The sequence below is a fragment of the Anopheles ziemanni genome, chromosome 3, assembly GCF_943734765.1.
Source record: "Anopheles ziemanni chromosome 3, idAnoZiCoDA_A2_x.2, whole genome shotgun sequence".
NCBI lineage: Eukaryota > Metazoa > Arthropoda > Insecta > Diptera > Culicidae > Anopheles > Anopheles ziemanni.
In genome coordinates, this window is record NC_080706.1 from 94,118,560 (window position 1) to 94,143,657 (window position 25,098).

The following is a 25,098-nucleotide window of genomic DNA, read 5'->3' on the forward strand; positions in this document are numbered from 1 at the left end:
TTTGGGAAACGACGGCCTGGGTTTTGTTTGAATAACATGGAAAGTTTTCCAGCTTTTCTCCAACGCAGCGCAAAAGGTTCCCCCTCGTACTTTTGCTTGCGTCATTCGCAGCAAAAGGGGAGTAACTTCTCAACTGGTTCACTTATCGCTAGTCGTCGTTACTAGAGCTGGTCGCAATATGTATCTGGTAAGCTCAAAAACAAATTCAATTTTGTCTTCCGAGGGAAAAAACGAAGAACTTCTACACCAAAAGGTTTAAAAAATGATTTTTACATAAATTAAAGGCCTAACCACATAAAACAATTTCAAGAAACGATTAAAAGTTGACCACAATGATGCGGATCGATACGATGACCGTTACGAAACATTAATGAGGACCGTCTTCAAGCCAACTTCGACTTTCGAGAATTCTGTGTTCTTCGAACTTTTAATTGCGACTGTCATTAGGAGAAACAACTTCGCCGGATCCATGGCTAAACTGTAGCAGAAGAGGATTTCATAAACCGAGAGAGAATGTAAGCGAAGCAAAACTTTGCAAGAAAGTACTGTAATTGACCAAATTTCTTACTTCAATTGATTAACTTCTAATGTATAAAACTATCTCACTTTCAGAATAAATATTGGAGTTGTCTCAAACAACAGATAAGAAGGTGTACTGTTACCAATTCCATTCTGGACTAGTCTGAACTGTAAGGACATCTGTTTCGTCAGCTCTGGATGGTGATATATACCTGAAAAAGAGTTAAAAAGAGACACATTAAAATGGTTGCTTCTTCAGAAGGTCGAACAGATAGAACAGAAACCAATGAATTCCAAATAATGGGTCACACTTTAAGTGTTGCGACGGAAAAGATATCAGTCTTTCAACGTTTGAAACCTTCGCTGACTAAAAGCATCCCGGGATGGTCATGTTCTCTACTTTTTATCTCTTCACGGCTCTTGAGGTCAACGGAAATGGTACATTAACCAACGGTGCACGGTTCGGTTCCAATACCCCATAGAAACATAGTTTTGAACTTAATTGAACGCTTCTATCACCCGTTTTTCGATGAGTTCTTGAGGATCTTTATCCCTGAATCGACGAAGAGCAGCACTAATTGGTGCTGCAAAAGTCAGTTGTCGAAGATGTTGCACATCCGGTAGATGTAAGGGAGTGGTACACATTTGGACACGCACTGGAACTTCCGTGCAAGCTTGTTAGGCGTCGCAAATTTGAAGCGCAAACGAAATACGGCTAGGATCTACAAATTGCCTCCCTGACGGTGAAGGACGGTGTGTCCTGCGGAGTCTGGCTAATTGCAGAAGGTCCAATCCCAGACGAGTCCGCACATCGAGACAGACGGACCGAACGCTCTCGATGCCCACACACACGGGCTGAGGGCGCCCAAGCGGGGCGTAGGTCGTAGGCATAAATTATAGGCTAACAGGTCCAAATATTTGTAGTTTTGCCGACACAAAAACCGCCCCTGCGCCCGACAATGGCCGGAGACCCTGGAGCACTTGACATTTTCATAACGCAATCGTCGCCAGAGCTCCGGGTCCGCCACGACATGCCGGGATTTGCATTTTCACTCCGAGTGCAGCAGTCTTCTGCCGGCACTTGTGATGGTTGTTTTCGGACAATCATTTCGGGATCACTGCGAAGACATTAGAGACGGCTGCAAGGTTCAAGTAGTCGAAGCCCTCGGAGCGGGAATGTTTGGACCGATTCAAGCACCAAGTCGATTCATATTCAGCTGAAACAAAAGGCAAAGACGGGAAACATCTTCTTCAGGCATTCTGAATTCCTCAAAGAGCACAAAATTTGTGGAATGGTAAATGGTTGGTTTCACAGCAGGACGAATTTCCAGCGCGATCTGGGTGGTCTCCGGGTATTCGGTCGAATAAGTCCCGGGAATCGATGTAGCAGCGCGCGACGCTGCCGATGTTAATGATGATGAAGATGATGATGCTGGGAAGATTACTATGAACTCTCTGGCGCGCTGCGGTTTGCTGCTTGCGTCCCGCGTCGTCGCATCGGTTCCCGATATTCGTCGCCGCGCGATTCTGCCCTTTTCTCCGAACGAAACCAAACCCAAAATAACTCCGAACGACTTGAGTTATGGTTGGCGAGTGGAACCGAAACAAGATAATTACCCGGTATCGGTGAGCGGACGGTACATGAGACATGCCCAGTCCTTCCTAGTTTTCTTATCTACAAGCGTCCACACTAATTCTTCTACGGAAGGCGTCGGATGCTCCCGAAATTAACTGACTTTGATTGTTCGGTATCAAAAGCCAATATATCAGATTTCGTACGATTTCATTCTAGCGACGATTTTTCCTTCCATTCTCCACCTTTTTATACTTGACAGGGGGATGAATGATTGAATGCGGGAGGACTTTGGGAGAAAACAAGGATTAATGAACCATCCTTCCACTTATTGGGAGTTCGATAGATTCCTTTTCTATTATGCTGTCTTAAAGGATAATGGCTCCAGTTTGTTATTGAGGAGCTGAAAGTATCTGATGGTTAAGCTTTTACATATTGCTATAGGAACTTTCTTGATATATGGTTAGGTGTTCCATATTTAGATAACAAGAATGATTGAATAGTAGATCCATATGTACATCAGTCACTGATTTAATTTGCGAAAAGAATTTTTATTCAAGAAATAGCTACGGCTTAACAGCTTCAATGTTCTAAAGTACGGAATCTACTCAACCTTAGACGTGATCAATTTTCCATCGTAAGCATCGTCGCAATATTTTATGTGTATTTTATGTTGTTTACGTTTCGGACGGTTTTTTTTGTCAATGTGGCTTTCTACAAGTGCATGTCTCGTGCAGCACAAAACAACAATTAATCATGTGCCCTTTTTGCTCCGCTCGAACGTCATGGTCAGAGACCGGATGCAACCGATGCCAAACCCATCTCTCCACCCGACCGGGGGGGCAAGTCGTCTCGACTCGGAAGTTCGAGACAGAAGTGACCACCTAAATCCTTACGGATCCTTTTTTCCATCTTCCCTACGGCACAACGGGGGAGGAACTCAGTCCGGAATGGGGGAAGGGTTTTTGTTTCGATCTCTGCATACGAAATTCGGTCCTTCGTTCCACCCGAGGGACCGAATATTCTTTCGGAAGTTTCCCTGCGGTAGTGGTGGTGGCTTAAAATTGCATCCGAAAAGTTGCATCGAGGGCGTCGCCGTGTGGAAGCATCTTCGAAAGAATTCGAGAGCAATTTGATCCGCCTCATCCCTTGGCCATTAAAATGTCACTGCATGTCCGGTGTATGGGGCGGAAACACGACGCTTCCTGATGCGCAGTCTCCTTCAGTGGCCACAGCGGGAAAAAGCGAAACCTGCTGCGACAACGGGCCGGGAAGGAAAAATCGAGAAAATTGAAAGGCAAACCCTTCGGAGGCGATGTGAACGAGAGCAAAGTGTAACGAAAACATGTGTTCAGCGAGTGGGAAAAAACGGTTTTATCGGTGGAAATCGATGTCCGTACCCGAGATGAAAGTCTAGGGAAAAACAATAAAATTTTCTAATTAATTGTATCTGCTTGATTGGGTCGCTGCTGGCTGCCTTTGGGAATATCCTTGGCTGAAGAGGTTGGAAATCACGGCGACTCCCGTCTGTCACTACGATGTGCCCTTTTTCAAGACACATGATTTCGAAGATAACGAAATAACCAGCTCCACGCCCCCCGAAACTGAACCCGTTCCCAGGCAGAAAGGAAAGGCTGCAGAAAGGACATTCTCAAGACTCGTTCAAGATTGTACCTCAGGGACGTCCGGAGGCTACCACACACTACTTTCGCCAGCAAACGACCACTGAAACAGGACTCACGACTCACGTACGCACACTAAATAGCCCCACATATCCTTGGTCCGAGCGAACGAAAGGGACAAGGAAGCGGACGCAGACGAAAAATAAAAAAAAGGATCACATCCGAAATCAAAGGATCCGACAGTAAAATCTTATAAATTATTACGATCGCAATTTATGTGCGTTTCGGTGCCTTTGTCCCTTCCCACGTCCGTGCGTGGTGGTGAGCTCTTCCTCAGGACGAAGCAATCCTTGCACCGGGAAAACAACAAGGTAAATCGTATCACATTCGCAGTACCTTTTTTACTTCATTCAACGACCATCCTTTTTCGTTGGTGGATGAAATATGAAAGGATTGCTCGAAAGACTCCAACAACGTGATGGATGGATACTCAAGAAAAGTAATGCACCAAGAAAAGTACGTTAATTCCGTTTTATTAATTTAATGCTTAAAGAAAAGTTTTCCAATTTTCCTGAAGAGAACTGTTATCAGCTTATATAAGACACCGCTGAGTGGGTGTGACTTATGAGCTTATACACCCACAACCAGCATGGAATCAGACAACGAACACGAATGCTTTACAGAGTTTCGATCCATATAATGGAATGTTTCAATAGGTAGGGAGAACATTTTAAACGCACAGTGGATATTTTCAAACGGTTGAGAGAACTTTGTAACAATAGTATAGGGAATCCACCCCTGTACGTTTACGCAAGAAAAGTAAATTAGTTACACAATGTATTTTTAGTCGTCTATTAATTTTATTGAAATTTGTGTTTTCGATTTTTGCATCCACTAGTTTATACCCGTGTGTCAAGCAACGAATTTGGAACGATAAACGTTGAGCACCTCACATCGGTTATCACACCGATCCTCAGCGGATCGATTGATTGACCGAACCGCTCGTAAAAAGTGGAAAAATTGCAGAAAAATCGGAGAATATTGTTGTAGTTTAGTAGAAAACAACTTATACGTTTTTCAAATATTTAATTATCCAAAGTTATATCACTCTTTGGCATACAAACGATGAGTTTTGTGAAATTAGCAGCTCACTCCCGAAAGGGGTTGCAAAACCCCCGGTGGATATGCACGATTCCACTACCTGTCTGACACATTCCCCCATATGATTGCAAAGTTCTCTCAACCGATTGAAAATATCCCTTATGCTTTTGAATTATTCTCTCTACCTATTGAAACATTCCATTATGTGGATCGAAACCCTGTATGTTACTTTCATTTCTAACGCATGCAAGCGCGATCGGTTTCAGTGAAAGTCAATATTAGCATTTCAATAAACTGCGATGTATCGGCTCGATGAGTCGCCCATGGGTACGATGAGGCTCTACATAAACGCCCCCCAACAAGCAACAGGACAATGACATCCGTACGGTGGAGTACATTCAACGCAATGTTTTGGTATTTTTGCGCCGTTCGATTTGCTCGAGTTTGCTTTACTCGGGCTGTGTTTTCCATCCGGGGTATTTTTTCCAGTGTTTTTTTTTACTGTATTCTCCGTCTAGGGATCTCCATCCGTATGGTTACGTTCAGCCCACACTACACTATTGACAGCCAGCCATGACAACTACCAACCGGAGGGTGTTTGTAGGAAGCACTCGGTACTATTTATAGCGGAAATTTGTCAATGGCGAACGAACCAAAGAAAATTCCACAGCTTACCATCGATGGAGCGTAGCGTGACGATGGGGAAAAAAGAGTATGGCAGAAAAGTAAAATCGATCTCCTCCACTGCAAGCAAATAACACAGCCCAACGGCACTGGGAAAGGAGTACTCGATTAGATCAAATATTTGACGAATCATCACAAGGAAACGGAGCTCCTGTCCGGTTTTCCTATCACTCTACCAAACTACCTTTCTTTTGGAGTTAGCTTAGAAAGGATCTCTTTCGATGTTCCACTCGTTGGTGAAACTAACCGAATAAAAGAAGGACACAGGCCTTTTCAAACTCCCTCAAACTCCGCGTCGTGCTGCTTAGCAGATCCAATCGGGCGTAAAAATGCATTCGCCAGCAAAGCATGTATTCTCGTGTCGTCTTCCTACAGCCTTCGGCAAAAACCCTGCCCAATCTTTGGGCCAACAGCAAAACTCTCCTATTGAGGTTGGAAGCAAAACGGAAGGTTGATTGCATCGGGAGCTAAAGAAAAGAAAAAAATCTGGTGGGTTTTTCCTTGGGTTGATCCTTTTTTTCCTCTCTTCTGAATGTTTTTAAGCAAAACCGAAACTAGGTGTAGTTGAGGATAGAAATTTTATGCTTTTATGTGGAACGATTCCTTTGAAATATGATTGAGATATGGGACGCAGGACGTTACCGTGTCACGAAGCCGTGTCCTGTATTATCGTTAAAGCCTGCTTTTTTCCTATTTTCTGGCCACAGACTCAGAAAAGGGGATTTGAAATAAATAACTGTGAAGATTGGCAAAATACTCACACAGTTTACAGGTAGACTGTCTTTACATTTCAACCAAACACGTTGTTTTCATTTAAATCGACATTTTTCTCAAATAACATTTATTTAAATTGATTGAAATTAAACCAAACCTTCCTTGACGAATGAGTGCGTGGGATCGTTGGTTAAAAGAACTATCAGAACTAAAGAGATTAAAAAGCGCATCCAAAGCGCGGGAGTCGGATTTCCACAGTGGGAAACGTAATTAAAGATCAAACCAAATGGGTGAAATGCGCCGCACTGTGTCCATTATCGATGTAGTTACACGCTTCACACCAATCATTCTCACATTTCAAACGCACTTGTGCCGCAAACGAAATTTCTCTCGCGTCGCACGCACATTTATTTGAATACGCTTGGCTCACATGCGAGGATCAATATTTGAACAGGACCGTCTCGTCGCGTGGCTTGTATTTTTAAGCAAGTTTTATATCACGTATTCTGGTAAAATTTAACTTGCATCTCCACATGGTTTGTCTGTTGTCTGTGAAGTTTCGAGAGCTTGAAATCAAAACAAGCGTTAATCCGAGTAGTTGAAGCGAAGAAGCAGTGCTTTGGTCCTCAAGATCAAAGAAGAAACAAGAGATGAAGCAAGGAAGCTGAAAAAATAAAACCGAGGTACAAAAAAAAGGTGGTGGCAGCTGCCGTTCAGATCATCTGTTGCTTCTTCCATACGACCATCCTTCGTTCGGGTCGTTTGTCCTCAGGCAATGCTTAACATCGACGAAGGGACGTTCTTAACGTGAGTGAAAAACTGCAGTTTTGAACAGAATCATTTTCTTCAAAAATATAAGCAAAATGTTAAGAAATAGTTAAGTAGAGAAACAGTTCTATTTGCAGGGAAAAAATGAAAGAAAATACATATATTAATATCTGCACTCAGTTACATAAACGCATGTCGAACGGAGAGAGAAAGTGCAACTAATGCAACATGCAACACGGTGCATCGTATGCTTTCAAATGCTCGTCTTCCGGGAAGACGAATCCCTTTGAGGAAAAAAAAGACCCATTCACTATCGAGCAAAATGTTTGTACATTCTCAACGGTGCATAACGGTAATATGCGATTTTCTGAGCTTCTGAGCCATTTTCCCCGCCCGGGAAATTCCGCCTACCGGTCGGTGCATATTGCATAAAAAGCTGCAGTCAAACAATGCAAGTGCAGGCAAGCAAATGGAACGTAAGTAAACGGGGAAAAGCTGTTGCAAAATCGGCTTTCAGTTGCATGCAAAGTGCGAGGCAAACGGAGTGGGTGGATGGTAGAAGAGGGGGGATGGTTTTATCCTTTGGATTACCATTCGACAGTAATGCGCGGATTGCAAAAGAAAGAATTCAATAGGGGTTCGCGGCGAGTTTAAAAAAAGAACATTTGCATAACTAATCCTCCAGAGGATGGGATGCATAAGAGATTACTTTGCATGGATTACGACTCTGTGAAGCAAAGATAAATTTTTCATTTACTCGAATAGGCAAATGACATATTCTGTTTGAATTATAAATATTTTTTTCTGTTTTTGTGTTGCTACAAATTTGTCTTCATAATTTGTTATTTTTGTCACTCTTTTATGCCAAATCTGACCTTTTCAGTGTTATTATATTTTCTTTTCCTCATCTTCAAAGTGCACCTGCTTTCATGAGCAACGTAGGAAAAATCTCCGCCAATCGTAAACCGAAAGCAAACATGCGAAGAAACTTCACCGCTTGAAACCGAAACGCTCTCAAACTGTAGCACCTGCTGCCCGAGAAGGAGTTCGATCTCTAAATGGAGTCACACCGGTTCAACAGTAAAGCAGTGAACCTGAACACCGGACATCAAAAAAGAACTTCATCCCCTTCAAAGGGTGGCTTTGTTTTACGGTATTGAATTGGGGATTTGTAGGAATGGTTTTTTCCTCCATTCCAGCACGATTTTAGTTCGAAAGTTATACTTTGAAATGCAAGTTGAAAGCTTGCAAAAAAGGCACATAAATGCAATCGACACAACTGAAAACCGGGGATTGTTTCAACCCAAGCAAGCTCGTTCACTTCGCCTTTTACGGAGCGCGGTTCGAATGTCCCCCGAAATGGGGGAAGTGAAATGTGAAACAAGATGTTCGTGGAAGCAAATCCTTTACGATCGTGTGCACCTCATAATAATGCGATGCGCACTTCGTGCAACACCTGGCGATGATGATGAAACCCTCCCCCCCTCGTACCGGGTAGGAAAGAAATCAAAAGTAACTTGGAAGGCACCGTGGAAAGTGCATCAAACTGACCATCCAGGAAGGATTCCGCGGAGGACGCATGTTTTAATGCATGCTAAAAAAAATGATAATTATGTAAGCGATATCGAGCCTTTCGAAACCCGCCGATGTCGATCGACGTTGAGTGGACGCACCCCAGACGGGCAGATGTTCATCAGCTCCTTTATTCCCCGCAAAAGCGGCGAAACAAATTGAAAGATCAGTTTTCTCTGAACCTGAACCGGTTTAGTTTTTTGCCAAACATTCGTCGCTTTTTAGCGGGAAAAGATAATTTGTACCTTTTTCCGATCTTAATTTGTGCCTCGAGATTGGTTCGGGGCGGCACAAGGTGCTTGCCTTGCAAACATTTTCAAGATGGTGAAAGAGTTTCCGAAAGGGAGCGCGTAATCCGATTCCGAGCCACGATTAACTTGGAGGGATTTTTAAGGGATTACGGTCCAATGGCAGCACGCCTTTCCACGAGCGCCAGGTGACGATCGTGTCCAGCGAAGCGAACGAAGAACAACAAACTTTGCCCGCTTAAGCAGGATCCGGGCTATTGATGGGGGATCATTTTTCGTTCTTGTCTTGTTTTGTTTCATTTGTTTCAACATCGACGGAAGAAAGGGGGAAAGGTGTGGTGGAGATATGCAAATAAACGTGGAAGGATTTAATAAATATTAAAAAAACAACAGCTGGGCAAGTTTACAGCTGGCGTTTAGGGACCCTTTTCTTGCTTGTGAAACCAACCACTAAAGCAAAGATGTTTAAAAGAACTCTTTATTTTAATGTAAGAACCGTGACAAAAATAAAAGTAGAAAAATTTGTTCAAGTAATAATTCTAATTAAAAAAAAATCTTAATCAACAAAAATAGCACAAAAATGTGTTAAGTTCAACCTTTTAACGCTTACCGCTTTTTAAACACCAATCTCCCACAATTGGATCGAATGCCATAACAGGTGACACTTTAAAAGCCACCATTTGCATATCAACCGGGTGACCGAAATAAATACCATCTAACACACAAACGCTGACATTCATTATGCTGCTCCAGTTAGAAAATGTTGCTCCAGACTGTGACTAATTGATCACAAACTATTTACACGCGCCGCGAGTCGTCGGAGTTCGCTTCGGGGCCGTTCCATATTTCCAACGGATTTCCGGACGCATTGAGAGAGGGAGATCAAAACTAACTGCGTATCGGATGTGCCACCATTGTGTTGGCTAGATTCCGGTAGCGGTGGATGTTCTTTCCGGTGCGGCAGCAGCTTTTTCAAATTAATTTACACACGATTAAAAACGTTCGCTCGTTGAGCGGTCGGTGGAGTGGTTTTAAAAGTTCTTCGGAATCAAAGCCGAAGGGCTGTGGGCTTTTTTCCCTGTGGAGTAGAAGCAGCTGGCGACCGTTCCCGTGGACGGCGTCAAAAAAGATTAATTTTTTTTATTTAATTGCATCTCACACGCACGAAAAGCGAGCAATCAAATCTACCCGCTTCCTTTCCGCGCCCGGTGGGAGGATGTAGAAAAAGTTTGATACAATGGACCATGAGTTTGAAAAGTGGTTTCAAGCGTGTGGGTGCCCTCCCTGCGCGCGAAGGACCAAGGACAACCCACCGTGCAGCCCGGCGGCTCCTAAGGAAGGAAAGACGACGAAGGAACGAACACGAAAACACGACAGCTGCAGCTGTTACTCCCCGAGAAACCCGAGACACACCGAGCCGGCAGTTTTTTTGGTGGAAAGCGAAGAAGATTACTCATTCGTTTCGGGATAAACCTGTCGAGAGGGAAAGGAACAGAAAAGCTGCCCAAAAACACGGACACAAACAGGCAAGAGGGGTTCGGCTAAATTCCGTCAGTTCAACTGATCTTTGGGATGATCGCATCTACTTTACGAAGGACAAGGAAACGGGCTCGTTTGAAAGCATTCCTCCACACGAGCCTTGGCCGTAGGAACACGATAGCAAACTTGTTGGAAGCTGAAGACGAAGGAAAACAAACGCCAGGTGCTAGGACAATCGACAGTTTATGGTCCTTTTTTACAACTTTCCTGTTGCACCGTCGTCTTGCAGTGCAGTGTGTGTCTTGCTTTGTTTCGGCTGGACCTGGTTGAGATTATGAATTCCGAAAAATAAAAACCTAAGAAGCATTAAATTGAGATGCAAACTGTCCTTCAACGCAGTGAGAAATAAGGTTGTGTGAAATTAATAAAACAAAAATTAATAAACTAAAATTTGCCTCCACTTTATCTAAAACCCAAACAAGCGTAGAATAGAAACAAAACGTACGCACGAAAACCGTTAATTGACACTAAAACACCATCACCTTGTTGCGTGTGTGGATGGCACCCTCTCTCGTTCGATTATGCAAATGAAGCGTTAGTGGCCCGACGAAACGGTAAACGGCTGTCCAAGTCCCAGTGTGCAATTTACCATGTGTCACACGTCGTCAAAGCTCCACGCTATATAGCAACGAAGGTAACAAAACAAAAGCGGGAAAATTTTGCAAATTATGTTTAATGATGACGTCCAAAGTAGCGGACGCAACGCCGGAGAGAGGCGGAAATTGAAAAGCAGGTGAGCTGTTTTCAAATGCTGGGGGTGAGTAATAAGTGTGCCCTTCGTGGGATGCACCAATTGTTGACGAGGACAGGTGCGTTGAAAGCGGAGAACAATCACTCAAAATAACACCACAGAACCCGAAGACGGGTGAAAAATGCATCCACGAATGCATCGGATGCATTTCTTCAAACATGTTGGTTGAAAGTTTCGTTTTCCCGGCAGCCATATTGGATCTATGTACCTTGGGTAGTGAGCTTTTGGTTTAAGCATCTCGAAAAGCGAGCACCTTCGAAAGCTTTCAACGTAACGAAGTTCAACCAGGGAGCTTTTAAGCCGAAAGCTGAACACTCGACTCCAGCTTTGGGATTCCCTTCGAACAGCTTTTCTCAAACGAGATTCGGGTTGACTTTCACGACAGAATTTGAAGGTGATCCGGAAAGAGACGTTGCAGAAAGAAAAAACCGGATCCAAGCTGTTTGTTATTCACGACGAAGTTTTGTTCGGGAGAAGGGAAAAAGCGAGACCCGTTGCGAGATGAAGTAATAAACAACAGAAGGCTGCACATTTGTGTCAGTAGAGTTTAACATTGTGCTGGAAGTGAGCAAACCACCCCACTAACACACTCGTGAAAGTGACACACTGCGACGGGGATGATGATGCAGCGGCGGTGCATCACCACCATATGCAAATAGGATGACGCCTTCTTCGCAACCCGAACCCTTCCGCACAAATGGCAACCGTTGATGAGGAGAGAGATGGGCGAACAAATTGCTTTCCTTTGCTGATGATATCATAAACGGCACACTTCTGCTACCGACCGACCGATTATTCACGTACCGTTTTCCACCTGGATGATTGTGGCATCGATGGTCGATCTTATGCGATAGGAAATTGGCATCGGTTGATGCACAAAGGGGGGTGCACAAACCGTGGCAGACGAAAGAGAACGCGATGGATAATGGCGGCACAACGTACGTCTGCTTATGTTTCTCCTATCATTTGCATATAATTTCAAGTGGGTGTGTGGGTGGAAGAGCCACAACCCACCTCCACAAACCGTCGTCTGTCGGACTGGGTCAAACAATTATTCTCTGTTCCTCGCTTCGAGAAAGAGATGGCCGCCGGCGGGCAGTTGTTGTGACCGGCGTGTGTTTAGTTGCGTAATGTTGGCAAAAGCAAGAGTCAAACCAGCGGCATGATTACGTTGCCTTCAGCAATTGCGAGCAAAACAAAACGATGCCGGGTATTTGGGGCAATTTTTGCAAACAATGCAACCAATCCGGTTAAAAATGTGTAGCGAGTTAGGTAAAAGAATAATTAAACGCGGTTACGTTTCAATTGAACAGAGTTTTAGTACAAAAGTAAGGAAACAACAAGAGTTCTTCCGTGTGTTCGAACTAGTGATGTGCAAACTGAATCAGAGTGAGTGAGTGAGCTAATTCATCGCAATGAATGAATTGATTCCATTCACCAGGATGATTTGTCTGCCAGCACAACTGAGTTTGCTGAGCCACCTCAGTAGGTGAGCCACCTCAGTAGATGAGCAAGCTCAGTAGCAACACTTTGCTGAGATAGGTGACACGCTCTGCTCATCTAATTGAGCGACCAGGATCTGCTCTACTCACTGAAAAGAGCTGCTTGACACAACACTAATTAGTGATTCGGCTCAGTGAGAGTGAATTAGCTCAGGAAGAGTGAATTGACTCACGAATAATGGGAGCTATCGGATACGTTTTGCTCTATCGATCGATATAGTATATCGACCAACAAGTGTTCATTTTCGGGATACTTGGTTCACTTAGCAATCGCGAACGTTGAAAGTTATCTATCGATACATCAGGGGTTAAAACGGCTGTCAAACGCGAACAAATTTGTCGAGCAGTTGCTATATCGATAGATATTGCTATCGCGAACGCTAGAAGATGAACCATATCGATCGATATTAGAGATGAGCCCAAAGAGCGGGAACTATACGGATCGATCCCATCCTAGGCGCGATCGACGGATCCCGATTCACAAAGCAGCGATCTGGCGGATCCGACGGATCGTCCGTTCAAGCCAAAATCTTGCATGAGATAGTTTTCTCTCACTCTGACCTTACAAACTCTTTCTTCCTGGTATCAGTGTCCCATGACAGATCAGAGAAGAGTAACGGTAGTTTTACTCACCAAGTAACTTACTCACCAAACTCCAAAGGGAGACAAGTCGACGATTTCCATTCTCATAATCACGGTCTCATTCAATAAAAGCCTGGGCCCCTTCCTAGCGGGGCGTTAAGTCTCTTTCTCAGTGAATAAAAGTCTCCCTTGGCTCGACGATTTGTCCACGATCCGTCCACGATCCGTCCACGATCCGTCCAAGATCCGTCCAAGATCCGTCGGATCGCCCATACATTCAAAAATCTGGAGAAGTCTATGCCTGTGGGACGTTTGGTACTACTCTCACTAACTTTGGAAGGGGAACCTGTCCGTCCACGATCCGTACGGATCCGGCATGTATTCCTGGGGGACCTTGGGCGATTCATTCACGATCCGTCCACGATCCGTCCGTACGCCCATACATTCTCTCCCTTTGGAGTTTGGTGAGTAAGTTGCTTGGTGAGTAAAACTACCGTGGCTCTTTGAACTGCCATGGGACACCAGCAAGAAAGAGTTTGAGAGGTTAGAGAAATCTATCTCACTTGGCGGTATTTTAGCGTGTTGAGAATGTATTTTTTCTTTTTCTCACGATCCGCGAATCGCCAACGGATCGCGGATCCCCATAGGGATCGATGTAGGATCGCTCAGTTCGTGGAAATGAATCGTCTTGCGCATCTCTAATCGATATACTATCCACTGCTAGGGACCAGTCGATAGCGAGTTAAAAGTTCATTTTTGATGGTGGTACACTAAAAAATCGACACGAATCCACAATAACTAACTCCAGTGAGCAACACAATTCGTTATTTCCACCAAATTCACTGATTTTATTGATATTTCTTTTCAATTATTTTCGTCTGTTTACCAAATGTATCACTTGAGCAGAAAAAAAGGATACTTGGATCCAGCTGGATGACGATTGTCGTCCATGCGATTTTTACTTCCATAGAAAAGTGGCTATTTGGCAGCCAGAAAACTGGTTGCCTTATCGACCGATAGATTTATATCGACGGATACAGAAAAAGCGTATGCGATGCAAAATTCGAGTAGATAACTTTATGGACCGATAAAAATGCATCGATCGATTGGTGAAACCTACTTCGTTCGCGATAGGCATCAATGAATTGGCTAAGGAAGAATCAATTGGCTAATGAAGAGTGTATTGACTCAGGAAGAGTAAATTGGTTCAGGGAGAGTCGAATTGGCTCAGGAAGAGTGAATTGGCTCCTTAAGAATGATTTGACTATTTCGCGAGCTCAAAACTGCACATTTATTCGATGTATAATCAGTGGTCACCAGATCCTTTCAGTTGATCAGTAATTATCCATCGAAAATTTTCAGCTCGCGAAATAGTCAGTTCACTCTCCATGAGTCAATTCGCTCGTCCTGAGTCAATTCACTCTTCCTGAGTCAATTCGACTCTTCCTGAGCCAATTTACTCTTCCTGAGCCAATTCACTCTCCATGAGCCACTCTCCATGATCCAATTCATTCTCACTGAGTCAATACATTCTCACTGAACCGAATCCTTCTCACTGTGTCAATTCATACTGAGTGAATTAAAGAATTGACTCTCTATTCCAACTCACTCACTCTGATTTGAACCACGTTACTGAATAGTTATTCTCATCGCTAGTTCGAACCATAGTCTATAATTACAGGAAAGTGTTTAGCAGTGTCATGGTGGCTACCAAATAACATAAATGTTTAAAAACATAAACCAATCCGTTAAAGATCGGATCAAAGCCAATCGATTGCCAATAATTATTTCCCATCCTCATCGGAAAGGGCTTTACTCTTCCAATCCTACTTCCTAGATCATTTTTCGACTCCAATGCCATCCAATAAACCCTCCTTCAAAATGTTTGATTGCTGTTGAATCATTAACATCAAAATCATTCATCGAAAGACTTCCCACATCGACATATTTTGAAAAAGTCAAATCAATCTTTAAACGAAAACGAACTTCCTTCCTTGCTTCGTCACGATGATAATGATCGTGATGCTGGCTTTCCTAACATTTTGCCCAGTAATAATAGGGATGCGGGCAGTAAAAACGGTGGAAAACAATAAATGTTAAAGGTCTGCGAAATTAATCGGCTCGGCTGTAAAATCAATCCCACTAATTGGGCTCCCTCTCTTCGTTCAAACGAGATCCCGCGAATGAGGTGGAGATCATCTTTGACCTTAATTTTTGCACATGCCTTTCTTGACCCCTCACCGTCGAGTCGGTTCCAAAGGCTGGTGTGTTTGACAGGTTCAAGCGCAAGCGGTGAACGATCGAAAGTGGCCTTCCGTTCGCGCGAATCTTTGCTGCTACTGCCTCTGCGCCCTCGGAAAAACTCTCCGTTTTTCCTTAGGAGTGGAGGAGGGTGCCGAAACATTCGGGCAGTAGGACCATCCGTTTTCACTGGGTTTGTAGTAATGAGCGAAAGAGGAGCAAAAACAAACGGGCCCCCCGGGTTTGTTGAAGGTTCATCGTTAGCCCGTCATTGAAGTCATCGGTCGGTTTTGGCACGATCGAATAAACGAAAAACAGGTTTCGGGGGCTTTTAGTTTTTGCTTTACTTTCCCCCCGGTATCCCCCCACCTCACTCGCTCCCTGCTGGGTGCCATCCGAGTGGTTTATGATTTTGAAAACACGAAATCCATTCGAGCAAACAGGGAGAAGAAGTAGCTGAGGCCGAAGCCAGTGTTATTGGCTACATTTAGGTTTCGGTTCATTGGCGAGAGAAGGTTGTAGCAGACGAGTTTTCATTTTCAACATAATCTTCACGACTTCCTCCTCCTATCCCTCCCTCCTTTCATAACCATCTTCTTCGAAATTTCGTCGGTTTCGCTTTCGGTGGTGGCTTAAGCGCACCGCAATCGGGTTTTCTAACGGAACAGAAAACAAACCCCGAACCGACGCAGCGGAAGCGTGGAAAAATGTTGCGATTTTCTACTCTTTTCGATACGACGTGTTTGCTTCGGCAGTCGAAATATCGGATCGGCATCGAACTTTGATTGAAAGAAAAACCTCCCCCCAGTGGGGAGCACCCGTTTATTATTATGCTTCTTTCCCTCCCATTTCCCTAACGTTCAACGCGTGCCGCATGTTGCGCATCATCATCTCGCGGGGCAAAGGAAAAATAAAACGATGCGCGCGGCGAAAGTGAAACTTTCAGCGCGATGGTTTTTGGGATAATCAAACCATACTCTTTACCGAAAACTGCGCTCTCGTGATTATGCTAAACGAAAGCAAAAGCCGGTGCGCGTTTTGAGATATGCTTCACCTGAAAAAGCTGTCACGCAAAAGAGGAATTTTCTGCGGGCTTTTAGATAACAGAATATATTTTCCAGAGTAGGTCAAAATTTGAATGTAAAATCGTGCATTTCAATGTGATCGAAATTTGACTAAAAACTACTGTTTACCAGCGTCCAAGCTAATGGCACCATTGTGGACACTGAAAAGAGGTGAAGAAAATGATTTCTTAACCGCCTTGGAGGAAAAAGGGAAAGCCGGTTTAGTCTAGAACGGGAAAATAAACAACACCAATGACACCTTCTTTTTTTTTGGGGGGGAAGTTGTTTGCCGGCAAATTTTCTCTTCCACAATTAACACCAGCGCGACCGCTCGGGGACGCTTCAGCGGTTTCTTCTAATGGTTACTAATTTTTCGCACCAACAGCATAACCTTCAAAGCACTACCATCCACTTACCATAGCACAAGACCCGATCCAGGCCATGCATACAATTAGCATCGTCCCCGGCGTGCCATGGGTGGCAATTGCTTTTTTATGAGACTGCCTCCTGATTATCACACAGCTACTGATGGATCTCTTAGCTGGAATTTCTTTGCTTCATTCTTCGGCACTTTCTGTGAATTATCGCCTCAGCGCGCCTTTATCTCGTAGGGACGGAAGGAACCTACATCCGCGCTTAAGCATAAATTCCTATCATCAGGCAAGCGGTGAAAACGAGCTTCACGATCCAGGGGAAGAAGGGCGAGAAGGAATCCGGCACGAGGCCAAGACGGTTTGAGTGGTTGGATGATGCCCACCTTCATCAGCATCACGTATGCAAATGAAGCTTCTCGCCTTCTCTCGTCGGTGGCTCTCCGTGGGCTTTTTTGCAAACTTCGGACGAAAGACTTCAACGACGAACGACGAACCGCTCTCTCTCTCGCTCGTTTGAATGTACGATTCAATTCATCACTGCATTCATAATCTCAACATAATCACCATCATCATCACCAACACCATGCCGTGCAATGATCATCAAGCGCACGTTCCTAAGCGAAAAAAGGGCGAGGTACTGCAGTGGATGCAACGGAACATGCATCAAAACGATGTGTTGGCGTGGACAGCCGCGCCTAGATGATGAACGTTCGTTCCACGTCCAACGCGATTGCAAATTTTGCGCGATTGTCCAATTAGACGTAAACGGCGGTGCAAGCAGGAATGCACGTTTACTAGCTTTACCTTACACTTAAAGAATCGGTTCGGTGGCGGAAGAACCGGGAAGCTTCTTCAAAGCTTTCAACAACGCCGTAATTAATGTTTAATTTTTGACTTCTACCCCTTTTCCAATTATTTCTATATCGAAGCCGGTGCAGGAAGTCGAACGCACGCGGGGTTATAATTGCGTTGCGATTATCACTAATTGTTTCTTTTTTTCAATAAAGGCTTTCCAACCGATTACAACAAGCGAGGGTAAGTTGAAACCTTGAGCAGTATATCCTGAAGAGGTGGTTGTGTCTGCACAACACTTCAACAGCTGCCTTTCGTTTCAACAAGATCCTGCATAATTTCATCGCAAAAACTCCAGACGGAAGCGAACGATGATGAGCGAAGCTTTTCCACCCGTTGGTTTTCTGGAGCAGAGAAGCTCCATGCAGCGACTTTAACGTGTTTATGTTTTCCTTAAAGCGAGCAAGGTTTTGATGGTCACACTTGGGAAGCCCTAACCTCCTTTCGCGCGTTGTTACACCCCAAGGACTTTGTAGGGAAACAACCTAGGGGCGCGCACTATGGGCGGATTGGAAGTGACGTGGAGCGTGTTTTATGGAAGGGCATCTGGTGGTTTTTATCACCCATCAAGGAAAATAAGGAACCATACTGACCTTAAGTAAGCGAGTTGATATATTTGTGAACGTTGCGCTTGAGGAACTCCAGAAACCCCCGAATGGCGAGGGATAAGTCTAATGAACAGTTATTTACCGAAATCTATACGAGAGAAGCTTTCCACGAAGCAACACCAAAGAATGAATTGTAATTGAAACCGTTGGCCAAATGTTTTGAGATTGGTCAGCACTATCGCAAAAGAACTTGCAACTCATGGCGTTTTGTCTGTTCTAGCGAGCGTTTTAGCTACATCTACGTGAAGATCCGGGTGATGGAAGCGTGACAAATGTCTCAATAACTGGGCTGGCAAAAATCTACACCGTCACCCGAACTCTATTGCGGAAAAATAGAGATTTCAAGGTTTTCGATTTTTCACAACATTCTCGTTTTCAAATTAAATGCTGAAGAAGATCTTCTCCTAGATTGTGTTGAGATTGCTTTTAAACTTTAAGTCTAGCATTCGACCTTTTTCTCGATAGCGATCTTCGTTTGAAGTTGATGCAAAGTTAGCTCGAACATTAAAAAAAGGGCCAACGTGAACTCATTACAGGTTTGTACATCTTTGCGGTCAGTACGAACATCGTCGTTGTCGTCACTGCTTTGTTGTGGTCGACAACGTGTCGTGTGTGCCACATGTAGCTGTTGAGTACTACGGTCTGGTAGGTTATGCCTTCTTCTTTGCCCCCTCCTTTGCTCATCTTCACCGTCCTTTTTTGCGGTTGATCGTGTATGCTTGACTTATGTCGACACGTTCAGCATCTTTGGTACCGGAGGGCCTGAGGGAGGGGGTCTCGCCTCTCAAGGCAAATAATCACGCAAACCGGGGCCAAACCTCGAGCTCGGTGTTTGTACACACAACTGATGAGTCACTCGAATGATCTCCATCCGTACGATGTGAACGTTCATGCAGCGAATTTACTCCAAAGAAGGAAGTGACTATCTCTAGTCTTAATGGTTTGACTCGCTATGACGACCAGTAGATTACCTCAAGGTAAGCAAATCGCCTAACCGTTCGCAAATGCTTTGGATGTCCTCTCCCAGAGTGTTTCGTCCTAGTCCCAGACGCCCTTGTCTTTATGGGTGTCGATTTAATTGAATTTGCCACACAGCATCAATCGGTTTTTGTTTCGCTTCATTTCAACCGAGGGCTTTCATATTTTCGACATGGCAAGGATGGCGCAATGTGCCGCAACGAATTCGGGGGGTTTTTTGCTCGGTTTTTGCGTAATCTCCAGCATCCGGTCGGAGGAATGGAGGGGTCCGTCGCTTAAATGACTTCTAAACTTGACCTCCTCCGGAGTCGTTATTTTCTTGCCCATTTCCAGAGCGAAGGGAAGGACGTTAGTGACGCGATTAGTTTAACTAACCCACAAAGCAGGTTGTGTGTGGACGAAAATAATGTAATGAGAGAAAGACAGAATTGCAAAAAATCTTTACAACATCTCGTAGATCGAGAAAAAAAGTAATTAATTTACCCAAGGGAGTAGCAAAACATCGCGCAATCTACGTCTAGGACTTTTTAACCCTCGCGGACAATACTTAGGTACGATGGTGCTTTTAATGAGATAACATGCAGTTGTGAAAGAGGCTAGCCAACCGTTCCTTTTACTTGGTCAACACAAATAATCAACATGCGGGACTCTAAGGGGCGGGCAATATCTTAACCAGACGTCCTTCAGCCATTTGCACAAGGCTGCAGAAATCGCTCAGTCCCTTCGGTTTCCCATTTAGTGGCCACAACGCTGAAGGTCGGCACAATAAAAGTACATTAACAGGGACAAACGTACTACTTCGCACAATAAGAAGTTTGCTTGTCGCCAGGCTCTCTCTCTTCACGCCTTTCACGACACCGTTCAAATAAACTGCTCACGACTCCAGGTTCTTTACCGTAGCGTGTACAAAAGCGAGAAGGATGGATCAGCCCGTGATAAAAGGCGCGAATGTCAATGTCACGTTCACATTTAACCGTTGTGGTTGTCCAGTTTTTACCGATTTACAAGATGTGATAATTTTCGCGTGCCAGAAGAGAAACCGTTTACTCCAACCGGGTTTTGGAAGCATAAGGCCCGATCCGCGAATTATTGACGTGCAGCCCCCGCGTGACATACACCGATGGACAATGGGTAGGGGGTCTTTTCGATGCTCGACGAAGGAGTCCTTGCTTTGATTGGGCTTGCAATTTAAGACTGACATTGCAATTTATAGTCCAATTAATAAAGAAAAGTGAAACTCGCCCCCGAATGAGGGTTGGCTCGAGTTCGTTCACTTACATCTGAGTGTTTGATCTATAGGAGGTACCAGACCGCAACTTGGGCAAAGTACCTAACAGTCAAAACAGATTTTGATGTATTTTGGAGGAGTGTCATTCTATAGTGCACCTTCGCGATCAGCGCCGGAATCTGTGTAAACAAACCATTTTACACCACCCCCGACAAAAAGGCGACATGACAGCTGAGCGAACGCTCGAGGAAACAACGACTCTGATCTACTCCACGACAAGATACCGAAGGAAACATGTTCCAACACTGCATCGTGTCTACCCACACTCGCAACCCACTCACGATACGTCACTTCCCGCCATCGGTTTGTGCCATAGGCAGAGGCAGAGTTCTGCTCTTGCAGGCATGGAACAAACGCCATGTCGATGTGGAGTTACCTGTCGAAGCGATTTCTAGGGCGGTGACGTGTCCTTCGTCTCCTGCGGCTTCGGAGAAGAATAATTAATAATTCTTGATCGTGCTATAGTCCACATAGGCGATCAGATGAGATCGAAAAGTAAAAAGTATCCGGGTGTACATGGTTGTCTCCGGTGTGACCTTTAGCGTTACCTTCCCAAGTTCGTGACGGCTCGGCTATTGGTTACAAAGCTGCCGGTAAAGTGGATGAATCAAACGCAACGAAGTGAAGCTGTGAATGAAGCTGGATCTAGTGAAACAAGACGCCTGATGTTCTGGAAGACAGAATTCTGATATTCGTGATGAAGTGAAACAACCTCATTCTAATTGTTTCTGCCTCGTGAGACTATCATGCGCACGTTGTTATCGTTAGACACACGCAAACAATTATTATCTGCTGCAAACCACACCAGGTGGAGATTGATTTTTTCACAGTTCAAAGTAGTAGCGGAGGTAATTTACCCTATGAGAACTTCAGCTAAGTCCTCAGCCAGTGTTGTGACTCTGCGTTCAAACGTGTTTGTTCTCTTGGAAGTCATTTTCAATCAAACCACTCCGTATCCCTTCGCAACGAAGCAAGCGGTTAGGGCCCGGTAGAACCATATTCACCCTATCAAGGTGATCACGAGGTAGATCGTGAGAATTGTGCGATTTTAAGACCGGCTATTTTTAGTGTCCGGGAGCCAGACCTAGCGTCTCCTCTCTCTCGACACCGCGCACGTCGAGTGGATGGAAGAAGTGAGGTTGGTTTGTTGATTGCATTACTCGAGCCGGGGGGGTTTTAAAAGCAGCATAGGCAGGGTATCCAACGGAGCGCGACTCACTCACGCGACACCACCCCTTAGGCCGAGAACGGTCCAACACCTGAGTTGTTCTCGAGATGGGATAACCGCTTTTCGAAAGGTAGCAGCAGCACCGGACACAACCAGCTTCCATGCACGGTGAGCAAGTTTTATTGCAACACACAGCGCCATTCTGCTACTCGCTAGGAGCTGCTGCTAGCTGCCGATCGACGGTAGCAAAGCCACAGGTGGTAGGATTTGTCGCCGGTGGCCTTTTGCAGCTTCGCAGCAGCAGGTTTGCAGACGGGCCAGTTGTTGCGAAATTCATTTTCACAGAATATCATGCATGTCGCGGGTTTTCATCATACATTCATCTTCGTAAGATTCGCGATCGATTAATTAAAGCTTGGAGTGACTATATGAGAGATGTTCTCCACACGTCTTACACGATCGACAAGTCGATGATCGATAGTGATCCCGTGAAACATTCCCATGATGTCAGAAAACCCTGAGAACCGTCCTCGGAATAGACAGATTTGGGAAAAAAGCATCTAATCCTTATTTTGTTCTTTTCTAATAAGATTCTCCTTGTCTATAGACGTTCATTACTGAATGATGCACTTTTTTGTTCAGAACTCCTTGAATACTCAAACAACAGTGGCGAAGGACGTTTTTGTAACCTTTATCGAGATCCCAAACACTTCTTTGAAAGATTTAACTTCAGCTCAACATGATCCTAACTCAAATCATTTTGAATCGATCTCTCACGCTAATGAACTTTAGACACCTACCATCTGTTGCCTCACTAAGCCCTGACCACAGCTGACCCAAAGCAAATTCGCTCACCATTATACCAATGGTTTCAAAAGAGTGGTAAACTAATCTTCATCGCATCTGACCCTGCCTTCCAGAAGCCAGAAAGTTGCTCGAGCTAATTCATCTCAAATCGTTTGTGTTTCGGTATTGCAGATGCTTAACAGGTCTGCACTTTACCCCTATCGTGGCTTCGACCATCGTTTTAGCCACGATCATTGGCTAAGTGTTGTGTGTTTATTGCGAGCGGATTAATTTACGTAATCGACACCGCGAAACGGCGCAATCTTCGATGGAAGATGACCGAAAAAAGTGGAGCTACTCACATTTATCATGAATCTGAACAGCTTCCTTCTACCTTTTTCCATTCATAACTAACACCTCTAAATGGTGCTCCCTTTCCCACCGAAAACCCAGAAGCAAATGTCTCGCTCAACGTGTATGTAAACAAGGGTTGCGGTATTTAGTGTTCCTAGTTCATTTGTTTAACTTTATTAAGTGTTTTTTTCTTCTCCACTTGCAAACCCGGTGCAGAGTAGTTTATTGTTTCAAACAAAGAACGGTTTTGCACTGTCGGCTGTTTATTGTTACGCGATCCGCGAGTGTCGTGCGCCCCGAGACCAGCTTTGCATTCATTTTCTCACGAATTCAACGGTATTTTACCCTTTTTCCTCTTTGTTTTCTCGAGCCTGGTCTCTCACTGCATTAGATTACGTGAAGTTTTTCCACCACCCTTCCGTGAAAAGCGCACGGTGGTGGCGCATTCCATTTGCTTTACTTTTCACCGCGCTAAAGACAAACAAAACTTGTCACCCATTGTTCGAGCGGTGGCAATGTTGAGAACAGTTTAATCGTTCATTTTGGTCTTCAAAATCGTAGATGATGTAAAATCATTTGTAGCACGAAGAAGATTAAGATCAACCACATCAGATATGCAATAGGCTTTAGAAACAATTATAACTTTCGCCTTTTTCAATCAGGTGCCTCATCTGAGTTGAAATAATTATAAGGGAGTTCAAATGGCTCATTTAGAGCCTTTTCGGCTAATTAGATATAATTGAATCCCACTAAGCGACGCGAAATGTAAGGTTAATTTTGGGGTATGTACTCACGACCATTGGTCAACTGTAACTGAGCATCTCCACTTCATCGTTGAAACATTTCGTCTTTACCTGAAATAATAGATAAAGGATGTTGTTAGTAAAGTATAGCAAAGGTTGTCATCGAGATGAAATTGTCAGGAAATAGAATAACTTCTTGGTCTATGCTGCTAAATGCTCTGCGAAAAGGTAGTGCTCTCCAAAATCCTCCAAAATTCTCCAAAATTCTCCAAAATCCTCCAAAATCTCACCTGACTATCGTCGCATGATGGCTGGTATGTGTTTCCGTTTCCTTCTTGCGTCCCGAATAGCTCACGACCGTGATCTGCCTCGTCTGTGTTCGCACCACCCGCCTCACCCGGCTCCTGCCGTCCCCCACCAGCACTATCGTGCGCTTCTTACTGCTCGCCCCGCTCGCATTGCTTCCACTTCCGGCGGCCGTCGTTGCGTCACTCAGGACACTTCCCGGACTCCCTCCGGACGTGTTGTGGAGGTGGTGATGCTTGTTGTTGTTGCTATCACCACCAGCGCTTATGCCACTCCCGCCACTCCCACTGATCAGACTGCTGCCCTTCTCCGACCCTCTGCTTCCGCCCAGATGTAGGCTGTCCAGCTTGTCGCTCAGATCGAAGTATCCTCCGCCACCACCGGAACCGGAGCCGGTCAGGATATGCTGCTGGTGCGGGTAGAGTTTGTAGTAGGACGACTTCTCCGACGACGAGGACGCCGCCCCGCCGTTGGCCACATTCCCAACCGAGCTGCTGAACGCATTCTGATACTTGAGCCGCTCACCATCGCTGTGCTGGAGATGGTGGTGACGCGGGGAGGACCGTGACTTCCGTTCACGCTCCCGCTCCCTCTCCCGTTCCCGCTCACCTCCATGGTGGTGATGGGGCGAGGGCGAGTGGTAGTGGCGGTGGTGCGGCGATTTGTAATGATGATGGTGGTGGTGATGGTGATGATGTCCGTGCTGCCCATGATGAGTGTCCCCGCCGCGTGGGTACAGCTCGGAGTCGAGCATTTTCGAAAAGACCGCCGAATTCGGGGCCGGAAGTCGAACGAAGCGTCACTAATGAACCAATGCTAACCAACCCCGCTGCGGGGGTTTTTAAAGACCTCCTCTCTGCTCGGGGGAGCACAACTGTTCACTTTTCCGATGCACACACTATGCACAACCGAAACAATCTAAACCACGGCGATGATGACCACCAACGAAGGGACTCATAGCTCCCGCAACCAAGCGGAAGGTGGTCGTTTTTACTTTCACTCACAAGTTCACCAAGTTGGTTTTCGTTGTTCGAGATTCTTTATTTTACGTACATGGAACACAGGTTTCACCTAAGATTCGTACGTTTCGGCAACTAACTTTTCCAAATCATCGTTTGATTGTGTTCGGTAAACTGTTCGCGGTTAAAATTTCGTACAAAT

The 25,098-nt window shown here is 44.8% G+C and overlaps 1 protein-coding gene across 1 annotated transcript in view; it reads right to left on the reverse strand.

Moving 5' to 3' along the window:
* The window catches only part of LOC131284089 (uncharacterized), a 55,170-nt gene extending 30,479 nt beyond the window's left edge, over positions 1-24,691 (reverse strand). The window contains exon 1 of the mRNA XM_058312945.1: positions 23,922-24,691. Within this exon, the coding sequence (XP_058168928.1) occupies positions 23,922-24,691 (770 nt within the window). The remainder of the gene's footprint in view (positions 1-23,921) is intronic.
* Positions 24,692-25,098: the final 407 nt, after the last annotated feature.